The following is a 14,773-nucleotide window of genomic DNA, read 5'->3' on the forward strand; positions in this document are numbered from 1 at the left end:
AGTTTTTTAAAATTCAATGAGTAAACAATAAAGCTTAATGAAGGTATTAGTTATGTGAGTAATGAAACATGGTGATTGAGTACATGTGAAATCTCAATGGTCAAACGAACAGAATTTTTAAAGTTTAGTAACAAATGAAATATGATGAGTGAATGATGAAGTGCAATGTATTGAACTTCAGTATGTTGTAAAAAATTTTAAAATTCAATGAGTAAAGTATGACGAAAGTATGAGTTCAATGACTATTGAAACATTTAACCCCTAGTTCTAGATGCACCGCATATACAATTAATTATATATAAAGAAATTTTTTGTAAAGATTTTTTTACCAAATTAATGAGCTCAATATTTAGTGAAAAAGAAAATAATAATAATAATAATAATAATAATAATAATAATAATAATAATAATAATAATAATAATAATAATATATCCACATCTTTTTTAATTCGATTGATTGACTCATAATTGATAAACAAATTAATTATTTCAATTTTTCCGATTAATGGCTTTTTCTTTAAAAAGTTTTCATTAATTAAACTAAAATTATTTCTCTTCTTAGTCCAGCGTAAAATGTTATCATTGGTCTGCTCAACTCACTCTCCCCTAAAAAAAAATGAAAAATTAAACATCTAATGAAATTAGTGTGATAAATCATTTCACATAACTCTAATTATTATCGTTGATCAACTCAACTCACTCTCCTTTCAAACATTATTAACTATGACAATTGAGATTTTCGTCAAGATAGTTTTTTGCATCGATCATTCATTTTAAAAGTGATCGAGGTGATATAAACTTTATTGCACTAAATATTCGTGACCTACATATATTTAATGCTCACGCTTTTCAAATTGTAGAATAAATTTTATTGAACATATACTTATTTTCAAAACTCCCTACTTTTTCTACTAAAACATTTGTCAATCATTTGGGCATGAAAATATGCTTTTTAGACGACCCAATTGTCAATTCTATCGAGTTTTAACAAATATATAAATATATATCAATACCAAATAGTGCATTTCTTCCAATAAATTTTTGAACTCAATATTTTTATGATAGTAATTTTCCATCTCCCCGTATTTTGACTATAATTACTCTAATAATTCAAGAAAACAATTAAGATTTCATCTAATAATAAAAAATAAAAATCTAATACCGAATTAAAATAGGAAAATTTTCATATTTAAGAGATTAAATATAATTCATTTCAAGCTTAAGAAATCAGGTTTAAAACTTCAAAAATTAGAAATTAATTAAATTGTATTTATGAAATAATTAATTAAAAAGTTCATTAATTAAATATATTAAAGTCATAATTTTTATCGGCCACAAAGCACAAATTTTATATGTCGCAACTTATTTTTTTACCACAAATTTATCAAATTAATAGATCACGTATTATTCCTTGATGACAAATAAAAATTTTACAAATCACAACTTATTAAACGATCACACAATAATTATTTTTAGGTCACAAATTATTATATTATTGATCACAACTTAAACAATTTTAAGGCATACATTATTTATTGGTTACAAATTATCTATTTCATTGACCACACATTAACCAATTTATTGTTCACAATCAATCAAATAGTTTGTGACCACAATCTCACCACCTCTGTCAGTATCACAGCTAACACCGCGCCATTAAAACCACCATCGCCACCACCTCACAACAACCAACATCAATATCACCAACTCCACCATTTTCAAGCAAACCAACTGCACCATCGTGACCATCACAACCACCATCGCTGCACATATCGCTCGTACAACCACCAACACCATCTTCAGCAGTGTTGAACACCATCGCCTACAGCACCATCTACACCACTGCCAAACACCATCATCGCCTGCACCACCATGACCACCCAAATAAATGGTCACAAACACTCTTCCCAGTGCACATCACCACACTGCCTCGCACCACACTCCACAACTAGTACCATCGAACACCACCTATAGCACCACATAGTTGTTGGATTGTATGCTCATATAGTATATTTTGCATGATAAAATAATAATTTATAATAAAAAATTTTGTGATTTTATTTATTGCGTTATTTATTATTGAGCATGCGAATTAAAGTGACTATGATCACTTGTCATAATATAAGTTGGGTACTAGCGTTGAGAAGTATAGTGTGACACAACTTATATTTTGATCATAAATAATTCGTTCACAACCAATGTATAAGGATTGGTACCTTATACTGAAAGGTTGTAATGTTGACTAATTCACTATTCAGGTTTGTGATTTGTCTTATTACAAATATAGTTAAAAGGTGACACTATTATGCTTGAAGTGCTTTAAACAGACGACGTGTCGAGTTTAATTATATAACATGACTGTACAGAGAATTAATTTCTACTTGACCGCTACATATTTCATCTAAATCCCTTGACAGGTTATGTATATTTTTTCGTGATTTTAATGGTTCATTAATTTATCAATGGATGAGATCAATTTGATTTGTCAAATATCTCAATAAGTTGAAAACTTGAAAATGAGTGAAGTAAAGAACATAAATTCGTGCCGAGAACTGTCACCTTGAAAAATAGGTATATTGACTACTTAAATGTTTTCTGTTGAACAGCTAAAATTCGAACTTAGTATTTAGCGATGGCTAAACTTCAACATCTGTAATTACTTCATAGGACCGTTGAAGAAAATAATACTTAAGTTAGTGAGAATAATTAAAATAACAAAATGGTCATTTATGTTTGTAGCTAATTATCGGATCTCGAACGAAGATAAAATACATACAAGATAAGTCAAGGAAAAGTATTACAGATTTATTGGCTTTTGTGATCTTATATATTTCGAAAATTAAATCATTTGATTTAGTGGAAAAACAAAGATTCATAATTAGATTTGATGGTCCAGGGTCGACTAGACATGATCTAGTTATTAGAGCTTGGATAATATATGTCTGATCAGGTCTTTGTGGTAGCTTTATAAAGTATTGAAACTTAATTACAGTAATTATAATAATTTTGGGCTTAATTGTAATTATAATAAAATTTTGTACTTAACTGTAATTATACAAAAGTTGTAAATTTTATTATAATTGTAATTGAAGTCCTAATACTACATATGTAATTAAACATAAACTAATTGGATTTGAGCTTTATCTAAAATTTCTATATGGATTTTAATTAGAACTTTTATTTGAACGTGGAATTATTATTATACAAGGATTGAAACTATTCTCTCTCTATAAATAGATATTAGACATCTTATGGAATTGTACAACAATTATAATACACAATTTCATAGTACTCAAACTTGGAAAGAGAAAAAGAGGGAAAAAAAAATATTTTTTCTTGTTTTATTCAATTGTCCAGTTCAAGAATTTGTTTATTGATTTAACTAAAAGAAAGTGTTCATCCATCTGTATAGTCTTGACTTTGGAGAATTGATAGAAGACTTTGAGTTTTGAAACATTAAGTTCTTGGAATTAAAAAGCTGGAAGTTCATGATCCAAAAAATTAGAAGTTCGTGATTTAGAATTTATTCAAGAATTGACCATTGAATTTAGGTAAAAATTCGAATTATTTATTGTTGATACAACATATACATGAACATTTAGATGATCTTATTTATTAAATTAAATAAAAAATTTTAATTGTTAAATAATTTCACTTCCGAATTCCAACAACAACCAAAATGTACCACCTCACCCACATCACATCACACCACAACCAAACCGCACAAGGTCTTCGACAACCAAAATCAGAAATTAAAAAAGAAAATAGATATGCGATGTAGCAAGAATGAGGAACACACATCAACTGCTGCAAATCGTACAACATTGTAGTCGATGGCACTCTCCGATAATGGCTTCTAATGACAACTGCAACAGTGCAGTCAATGGCGCTCTCCAACAATGGCTTCCTACGAAGGCTTTTGGTGGGGATGAGAGAGATAATAGAGAAAAAAATTTTACAAATCACAACTTATTAAACGATCACACAATAATTATTTTTAGGTCACAAATTATTATATTATTGATCACAACTAAAACAATTTTAAGGCATACATTATTTATTGGTTACAAATTATCTATTTCATTGACCACACATTAACCAATTTATTGGTCACAATCAATCAAATAGTTTGTGACCACAATCTCACCACCTCTGTCAGTATCACAGCTAACACCGCGTCATTAAAACCACCATCGCCACCACCTCACGACAACCAACATCAATATCACCAACTCCACCATTTTCAAGCAAACCAACTGCACCATCGTGACCATCACAACCACCATCGCTGAACATATCGGATGAAACTGACTAGGGTATTGTGTGGGTGCTTGGACATAGGTTAGGTGGAATGAATTAGATATTTTTTTAATATAATTATTAATATTTAAAATTTGGGATGACAAAAAAACTCGTCAAATTCGATACCCGTGGCCTTCGTCCAGAATAGGACAAGGATTATTCGCTTAATCGGGTATTCGAGTCGGAGAATTTTGTCCCGAGGTGTAATTCTAATTAAAGATGACAATTAAATTATCTAAAGAATATGATAAATAATAAAAATCTTAATTTACCAAATACATTTGAATAATTTAACTTTTAAAAATAAATAAATTAATTAAAAATTTTAATAATATAATTATTATCTCACTTTAATAAACGTGAGCAATAAAATGAATTATCGAAAACTAAAATAAAAAATAAATAAATAAATTGGTACGTAAACGAAGCAAGACCTCGCCCAGCATTAAACGAGTGTTATTGCGTTATTTATTATTGAGCATGCGAATTAAAGTGACTATGATCACTTGTCATAATATAAGTTGGGTACTAGCGTTGAGAAGTATAGTGTGACACAACTTATATTTTGATCATAAATAATTCGTTCACAACCAATATATAAGGATTGGTACCTTATACTGAAAGGTTGTAATGTTGACTAATTCACTATTCAGGTTTTTGATTTGTCTTATTACAAATATAGTTAAAAGGTGACACTATTATGCTTGAAGTGCTTTAAACAGACGACGTGTCGAGTTTAATTATATAACATGACTGTACAGAGTATTAATTTCTACTTGACCGCTACATATTTCATCTAAATCCCTTGACAGGTTATGTATATTTTTTCGTGATTTTAATGGTTCATTAATTTATCAATGGATGAGATCAATTTAATTTGTCAAATATCTCAATAAGTTGAAAACTTGAAAATGAGTGAAGTAAAGAACATAAATTCGTGCCGAGAACTGTCACCTTGAAAAATAGGTATATTGACTACTTAAATGTTTTCTGTTGAACAGCTAAAATTCGAACTTAGTATTTAGCGATGGCTAAACTTCAACATCTGTAATTACTTCATAGGACCGTTGAAGAAAATAATACTTAAGTTAGTGAGAATAATTAAAATAACAAAATGGTCATTTATGTTTGTAGCTAATTATCGGATCTCGAACGAAGATAAAATACATACAAGATAAGTCAAGGAAAAGTATTACAGATTTATTGGCTTTTGTGATCTTATATATTTCGAAAATTAAATCATTTGATTTAGTGGAAAAACAAAGATTCATAATTAGATTTGATGGTCCAGGGTCGACTAGACATGATCTAGTTATTAGAGCTTGGATAATATATGTCTGATCAGGTCTTTGTGGTAGCTTTATAAAGTATTGAAACTTAATTACAGTAATTATAATAATTTTGGGCTTAATTGTAATTATAATAAAGTTTTGTACTTAACTGTAATTATACAAAAGTTGTAAATTTTATTATAATTGTAATTGAAGTCCTAATACTACATATGTAATTAAACATAAACTAATTGGATTTGAGCTTTATCTAAAATTTCTATATGGATTTTAATTAGAACTTTTATTTGAACGCCTGACAATTGCACACTTTCAGCTTATAGTGCACATGTTCACCCTAAAGAAATGCTGAGTCAGTCAGTTGCATAATTATTTATATCTTCCACATCCTCTCTCAAGCTGGAGTTTACTGCTTTATTCCAAGGTTGTCTTTGAGGAACAAAAACCTGGTTTGTACAAGTGGTTTAGTTAAAAAATCTGTAATTTGATATGATGATGGAACATATTGTATGCTTAGCTTCTTTTCGAGAACTCTATCTCTAACAAAAAGGATGTCAAGCTCAATATGCTTTGTTCGTGCGTCATAGATAGGATTTGAGGCCAGGGCACTTGCACTGAGATTATCATAACATAGTATAGAAATTGATCCAGGATGTAATTTAATTTCCGCATGTAGTGATTCGATCAAAACTATCTCAGCAGTTGCATGTGCTGCTCAGTATTCTGACTCAGTACTAGACCTAGCTACAACTTGCTGCTACTTGGATGACCAAGCTACTAACGTATCTCCCAAATAAATGCAATAACTTGCTCTTGCTCTTGTGTCATCAGGGCACGATGCCAATTAGCAACAACAAAACCAGTAATGTGTATTATGTCACTTCTTTGAATCCATAAGCCTTGTTTCTTCGATGGTCCCTTTTAGATACCTTAAAATTCTTTTTATACCTTCCAATGTACATCTGAAGGTTCCTGTAGAAATTGGCTCATTTTATTTACTGCAAAAGGTATATCAAGCCTTGTACTAGCAAGATATTGTAATCTACCTATTGCACTTCTGTGCATAGAAGGATTTGTCATCTTTTCACTTTCACTTTTGGAAATGTACTTGCCAACTGACATAGGTGTTGCACAAGGTCTAAGGTTCTCAAAATTGAAACTTTTTAGCAAGTCCGTTGTGTATTTGATCTAAGTGAGACTCATTCCTGATTCATGCCTGCTAACTTCAATTCCCAGAAACTGATGCAGCTTCCCCATATCTTTTAGTGCAAATTGTGTGTTCAGATTATCAATAAAACTCTACAAAAGTTTATGATCATTTCCTGTGATCACTATATCGTCAACATGTACCAAGGCAAATATGACTTGTTTCTGGTTCATGTAAAAGAATAAGGAATTATCTGCTTTGGACTTCATAAACCTCTATCCTAGAAGTGTCTTCTTCAGTTTTTCATACCATGCTCTGGGTGCTTGCTTGAGTCCTCAAAGAGCTTTTTCAAGCTTGCACACAAACATGGGATTCCTCTTGTCAATGAAGCCTTTAGGCTGGCTCATGTAAACTTCCTCTTCTAGCTTTCCATTTAGAAAAGCATTGTTTATATCAACCTGCTTGATACTCCATGCTTTTGAAACTGCCAATGCTAGAATTATTCTTAGAGTCGAGGCCTTGATTACTAGACTGAAGGTCTCATAGAAGTCGACACCTGGGGTTTGCGAAAAACCCTTTGCAACTAGTCTAGCTTTGTACTTCAGTATCTTCCCTTTACTGTTGTGTTTGGTTCTAAAAACCCACTGTTTTCTATCACCTTTTAATTTGGCGATGGTGGTACTAGTTTCCAAGTTCTATTTCTCATCAATGCTGTGTACTCTTCCTCCATAGCCCTTCTCCAATTTTCACTTGATAGTGCTTCAGGTACATTGTTTGGCTCTTGTCTTAGTTGATCTTCTTTGCATTGGGCCGAGTAGACTTTTGGCTTGAAAATGCCAGCTTTACTTCTAGTAGTCATGGGATGTCCAACATTTTGTTTGTCCAATTCCATTATCCTATGATTTGGATCACCAATTATTTCATCATGTTCCAATTGATCATCTTCCATTCTTTCTTGACATTCACCCACGGTGTCCTCATTACAGGTATCAAGACATTCATCAACTTCTGTCATTATCTTAGACCCTTCAGTTTGACCAATACTGTGAGGTGTTGCTGTAGGAGTTGTGTCAGGATGAACCGCATCTGTTGAGGAAATTGGGTTATAATCTAAGGATGTAAAGAAAGGTAGGTATTAGATTATGACTTCAGATTTCTGGGTCTTGTCTGTTTTGTTGAGAAAACCAGATTTGAAGGGAAGTTTATTTTCATTGAAGATCACGTCTAGAAGTATAAATTCTACCTATAGGACAGAGGCATTTGTACCCTTTATGTGAATTGCTAAACCCAAGAAACACAGACTGTGGAATGAAAACTAAATTTTTGTTTTTGATAAGGTCTAAGGCAAGGGAAACATGCATAACCAAAAACCTTTAAGGATTTGTAGTCAACCTTTTCATTGAATAGAACTTAGCAGGGTAATTTCATCTTTAGGACTGGTGTTGGCACTTTATTGATCAAGAAGGTGGCTGTATAAAAAGATTTCCACCAATAGTTTAATGGCATGCTAGCCTGGGCAAAGAGTGTTAGGTCAGTCTTTGTTATATGTCTGTGTTTTCTTTCAGCTCTCCCATTTTGAGCTGATGTGTAAGGACAAGAAATTCTCATACTAAAATTCTAGATTGCAGGGCTAGGTCAGTAAAGGCTTTAAACTCACCGCCCCAGTCTGATTGAAGGACTTTTATTTTCCTATCAAGTTTGTTTTTAACCAAGGCTTTGAATTGGGTAAACGCATTTAGTGACTCTAATTTGTTTCTCATGGGGTATATCTGCTATAGTCATCAATGAAAATGATATAGTACTTAAAACCACAAGTAGAATTAAGAGGTGCAGGGCCCCAAACGTCTGTGTGAACTAGATCAAAAGGAGCTGAGGCTTGTGAGTCAGACAAGTTAAATGGTAGATGTAATTTTCCAAATTGGCATGCATCACAGAAATGATTGATTTCAATGCCATGAATAGTTTTATAACAAGATTTGAGCACTTGTGACATCACATGTTTAGTAGGATGTCCAAGTCTCATGTGCCATAATTTAAAACTAAGCTCTGATTTTCTGGCACTTTTGGTGACATCAGGGCTTTGGATTTGGCTACAAAAGTTGAGAAGTTTGATTTGTTCGGATTTGCTGACACTAGGCAGGAACACTTTTTGGCTTGATCAATTTGATACAGTCCATCCTTAATCTTCCCTTGCGGCAACACCTCCTTCATTTGTTTGTCCTTGATAACACAAAAATCAGAATGAAACTCCATAAAAACATAGTTACCAGAAGTCCATTGTGAGATACGAATCAAGTTTTTCTTAATTGATGGCACCGGTAAAGTATTATTCAGAATTAATGACTTGTCATTTAGGGCATTCAAGCATTTCGTACCAATGTATGAGATATGAAGCTTATTTCCATTTCCAACCACGAGACTTTCCTTACCACCATATTCATGTGCTTCAGTCAGACTTTCTTTCTCACCAGTGACATGGTTACTAGCTCCTAAATCTGCATACTAGGCCGGGTTAGCAATGGTACTTGGTGATGCTATAAAGGCAGTTGGTTCTGGTGAATTGTTTTTATACTGCTGATCAGGCTTGGTACCCATGTATCTATCATCATAACAATTGAGACACCTTTCTGCTGAGTGATTGTTCATTCCACAAATTTGACATTGACCTTTGCTACCTATCTGTCTGCCTCCTCTTCCTCTGTTTCTTCCCCTGTAGTTGCTGCTTCTACTACTAAAGCTGGATCTACCTCTTCTGTTCATATTTGGTTTGTGTATTGCTGATGCTTGACTCAGATTTACTGAAGCCATACTGTTCTTCATAGAATTGAGATGTTCAATTCTGCTTTCATAGGTTATGACTGTGGACTGCAACTCATACCATGTGATGGTCTCTCTACTATTGATCTGCACAACAATAGGAGTGTAATCCTCATCCAAGCCAGCTAACACTTGAGTTACCAGATCATTGTGAGGAATAGTTTTTCCAGCAATTTCAAGGTTGTCTGCTAACTGCTTAATTGTATTGAGATATAGATCAATGCTCATTGATCCTTGTTCTCTGGAGTTTACCAACAAGGATGGTTACTCTTGACTTGTTCATAATTCCAAATCTTTCTTGGACTGCATTCCATTTATCACAGGAGTTTGAAGAACCCATTACTCTCATAGCGATTTCAGGTGTCATTGATGAATATAGCCAACCCATCAGTAGTTTATCAATAGACATCCACCTTCCATATTCAACATTTGGTGTTAATTCAACAGTTTCATTAGTAAAACCTGTGGTTTGTGTTCCCACAAATTCTGAAAGGACATTTCCTTGTTCCTAGAATGAAACCTTCCAGTTTATGACCTTTAATAATGGGCATAACCATGTTCTTCCATAGCAAGAAACTGTTCCTGTTAAGTTTCACCGGTGGGATTTGGGTGAGGCTTATCCCAAAGGAGGACATCTAATTTCCTCCCAACAATGGAGGTATCAGTGTGCTGGAAGTCGAGTGAGCTGATTGTGCACTGTCATTGGATCTAGTGTTAGCCATTTTGTTGCTCTAATACCAAGTTAAAGAAATAGCTGAACTTAACAAAATGTATATTGATTTTTGGATACCGTCTACAGCAAGCTCAATACAATATTAATATACACACTTGGAGTGCTGAGCAAGAAAAAAAAGAATCTTATCTTGTGCAATACATGTGAGAATCAAATACAGGTACAACAAATAACCAAGGTTCCTAACAATTGCACTCTCTCAGCTCATGATGCACATATTCACCCTAAAGAAATGCTGAGTCAGTCAATTGCATAATTATATATATATCTTCCAACAAAATATAATATATAAATAGCAGTTGTCTTATGCACCGGCAGAATTTGTACTTTTGTTTCTATTGTTTTTTCTGGAAAAATCCTTTTGAGTACAATTTTTTAAAGTTTCTTGTATGTTCTTTCCCTTAAATTGTACTTCGTTCTGCCCTTACATTTTCTAATTTGCCAAATATTGTGAGTTGTGCATACGTCTCTCTCTCTCTCTCTCTCTTCATAGGAATGCTTTTACACTTTATTATGTTTTCCTTAAGTTTCTGAAATTTGTCCTTTTTGTTTGCAAATGTATTCTTCTGTTTGTTTATTGAATACAATAACAGTGAAGATGAGCGAGGTAAGATGCTTCTATCCTAGAACTGACCTCAAATCACAATTTGTTGGAATCTTGGATTTGAAGGTGTTGGGAAGTTTGCTCCATGGTTCAAAGTGACAAACAAATTATTTGTGCCCAACTTGACGTAGGATATAGTTGGTATTCCAGCAGAGAACTTTTAAGCAACGGTAGAGAAGAAGATAGTAGCACGGGAGAAGATAACCACAACAAGAAGAAGAAGCAAGGAAGAAGAGAAGCAAGAAAGGAGGGAGGAACCGGAGAAAATGGGGGAAGGAAACTGGAGGAGAAACAAGGAGGAGGAGATAAGCTCGATCAGCAAGCAAAAATCATTACGTTTTTATCATTCATCATTAAAGTTTTAAAGTTTACTAACAAGACATATATAGAGGAAATAAGCAACCCATAGAGGGGTATGGGCTAAACCTATTGTACAAGCCCAGTTAAAACTAATAAAGCATAAATGAAGAAAACCCAGAAGTAGGTGATGTCCTCATCACTATTGTGCTAACAAATTTCTTCATTTGACACAATGAGGAACTCTCATATTGATTTTTTCAATTCATATTTACGGAGTACTTGGGAGAGAAATGTAATAGTGTTACAGAAAATTGGCATCCCATAATTCATAGATCATGACTTTTTAAGTACAGTAGATAAAGTTAATATTTTTTAGCAGGATAGATAATAGATGGCAATTAACTTTTCTTTTCCACAATACACAATTAGGTAAGGGATGAAACATCTATCTTTGTGCCCAATTTGTAATTTGAGTCGTGAAGTTAGCTTTAAAGTCAAAACCAGGGGAGTGATGACGGAGCGTTAAAATGATCCCAAAAGTCATTAGCTAGAATGTGAGGGGGTTTAATGAAACTGAAAAAAAGGCTAGGTATTCAAAATTTGTTGAGGGGATGGAGGGCAGACCTTGTCTGCCTACAAGAAACTAAGTTAGAGTTCGTCTCAAGGGTTGTGGTTAGTCTTCAGGAGGCGTGCTAGTCATATGGGATGCTAGAGTTTTTGATATGGAGGAGGTTAGTGTGGGGATATTCTCTATAACGTTCTCATTTAGAAATATTAGGGATAGATTCCAGTAGATGTTTATAAATTTATGGCCTAACTTTGATGAGAGTAGAGGGGGTTTGTGAGATGAGTTCATTGGTATGATGGTTTAGTGGAATCTCCCAACGTATATTGGGAATGATTTTTAATGTGATTTGGTTTCCTTTTGAAAGGTCTAGTGGCGGGAGACTAACAGGGGCTATGGAGGACTTTTCAGATTTTATTAGGGAGGACATGTTGGTAGATATGTCTATGATTGGGGAAGACTTTACTTGGTCATCTAATTAGGACTAACTTGTTCTATTTCGTATAGATCGGTTCTTGACTAATGGAGATTGGGAGACTAAGTACTCAGATGTCACTCAGAGGAGATTAGGGAGGGTGTATTCTGATTATTTCCCTATTTTGTTATCTGGGAATACAAGGGGTAGTGGAAGAAGGTTTTTTAGGTTTGAGAAGATGTGGTTAATAGTAGAAGGCTGTTGGGAGCAAGTACGGACTTGGTGGGCTTTCTATGATGTTAGGGGATCACTCGGTTATGTGTTGGATCAGAAGTTGAAGGCTTTGAAGAGGGATTTAAAGAGGTGAAATGAAGAGGTAGCGGGCAATGTAAACTGTCGTAAAATGCAATCTCTTACAGGCATAGAAGAGTTGGATAGGCGAGAGGAGAGTCAAGGGTTGGTTGGGGTGAAGAAGAAGAGATGTAAAGTATTAAGGGGAGAGTTGGAGAGGTTGGTCTAGATGGAGGAGATTGCTTGGCACCAGAAATCTAGGGTCACGTGGTTGAAAAAGGGGGAACAAATGCACCAAATTTTTCCATAAGGTCGCTAATTTTAACAAGTGCAACAATTCTATCACATTGTTCAAGGTAGATGGGGTTACTTAGACTCACAGGATATTGGGTCCCAAATGGTGAGATTGTATTAGAATCTCAATTGGGAGCAGTTTGTGTGGAGGTTAGAGTTAGAAGGACTGAATTTTTCTACTATCGCGGAGGAGAATGCTGGTTGGGTAGAGAGATTGTTTGGGGAGGATGAAATCGTTTAGCACGAATGATGATAAGGCACAGGACCGGACGATTTCTCGTTCTCATTTTATAAGGCGTGCTGAGAGGTGGTGTGACCAGATTTGGTAGTAAACTGACCGCCGTAATCTGCCTTCTTAAAACTATCCTGATTAATATAGCATTTTCACTCCCATTCCCAGTCTGATTAATGATATTGTAATTGACTTGAGTGATCCAATCACAGTAGGACCTTTATCTCCTAAGACTGGTTGACTTGAGTAACATTGGCTGCCTATTCACGGGAGATTGATCTGGAGAAGTACTAGCTGCTTCCTCCCAACATCCAACTCATCACTAGAGATATTGTCATCCCTGTACTCATATTTACCGGTGGTCCCTTGGCACAAATATAGAACTTCTTCACCATAACCATGGAAAGATATCCCCAAAGATATAGAGTTTATGTTGGGGCAAGGTCGTCTGCTGTGACAAGCTTAGACTTTTCATAAAATATTTTAACACGGATATGCCCCCTCAATTGGAGTGTTTGTGCTTCATAACAAGGGGGAAAGGAAGATCCAAAGCACTTAGACATCACAACTTGCCATGTTAGTTTTGGTGCATCCGTCCCTCGTCTAAGATAAATGTAAAATTAATGATAATGACAGGAACATAATTCTGGATCTATGCGTACTGTTGTACATAAAATAAATGCATGTATCTGTAACCCTTTCTTCAATTTTTTATGCACATCAACAAAACAATCAAAATTCCAAGATCTTGGACTCTCCCAATGGAAGTACAGCAGTTTTACATTTTATTTTAAAACACTCTCACCTCTTGGTATCATTCCTTTCTTCTAATTAAAGGCTCACAAACTATACTGAGCCTTAATTTTGAGTACATAATACGTAGATTTGGCAACCATCATATTTGTTCATTTACAAGCAACAACCAGTTGAAGGATTCTGGTAGTTCAGAGTATCCAAAGCTCGATTTACAAATTTTAAGAGATGAGAGATGGTCTTTTGTTGATTTTCACTTGGTGCTGATATGTTTTGAAGCTTGACAATGTTATTCTTGGTGGCTTGGTGGTATATGTGTACTATCTCTTGGCCTTCGTTTTTATTCAAGTATTTTATGGTCTTCTGCATGTTGATTATAGATTCTTGCCTCTATACTTGCCTTTATTAAATTATATACATCATTCTCTATTCTTTTGTGTTGTAGAAGTGTCTGATATTCTATATCATCCAGGGACCTTGACAATGGGTGGATTGCCAATACAGAACTCTTCTTCCGTCGTCTCTTTGCAATCGCAAAAAGACCAAGGCTCAGGCATTGTGACACCCGCCTCTGATTCAAAGCCGAAGAAGATCTGTTGTGCTTGCCCTGATACTAAGAAGCTGAGAGATGAATGCATTGTGGAGCACGGGGAATCAGCTTGTGAAAAATGGATCGAGGCTCACAAAAGATGTCTCCGGTCAGAAGGTTTCAACGTTTGAAATTGAGAAAATTAGACAATACATTTTGTGATTCTTACTAATCCATTTAGTGGTCAACTCTAGAAAGCTAAACACGGTGCCAAGAAGTTGTTTGACATAAAAGAAACAATTCTTATTTGGGAATGGGAATGAGAAATAAATAAAACGAGAACAGTTTGTTTTAATTGTTTTTTGGAAATATTAAGGTCTTTTACCTTACAATTTGTTCTTTATGGGGAAAAATGAAAACGTGTAGTTAGCACTCATTTGAATCATAGCCTGAATTACTTGATTCAAGCATGAACTTGAAATATGATATTTTTATTAATATT

At 34.1% G+C, this 14,773-nt stretch overlaps 1 protein-coding gene across 1 annotated transcript; it reads left to right on the plus strand.

Moving 5' to 3' along the window:
* The first annotated feature begins 10,874 nt into the window (after positions 1-10,874).
* Positions 10,875-14,707, plus strand: LOC111375919 (cytochrome c oxidase copper chaperone 2-like). The gene has a single exon (XM_022998837.1). The coding sequence runs from the start codon at positions 14,226-14,228 to the stop codon at positions 14,460-14,462; it is 237 nt and encodes a 78-aa protein (XP_022854605.1). The 5' UTR covers positions 10,875-14,225; the 3' UTR covers positions 14,463-14,707.
* The last annotated feature ends 66 nt before the right edge of the window (positions 14,708-14,773 follow it).

This window comes from Olea europaea, unplaced genomic scaffold (assembly GCF_002742605.1).
Source record: "Olea europaea var. sylvestris unplaced genomic scaffold, O_europaea_v1 scaffold1431, whole genome shotgun sequence".
NCBI classification, from domain to species: Eukaryota; Viridiplantae; Streptophyta; class Magnoliopsida; order Lamiales; family Oleaceae; genus Olea; species Olea europaea.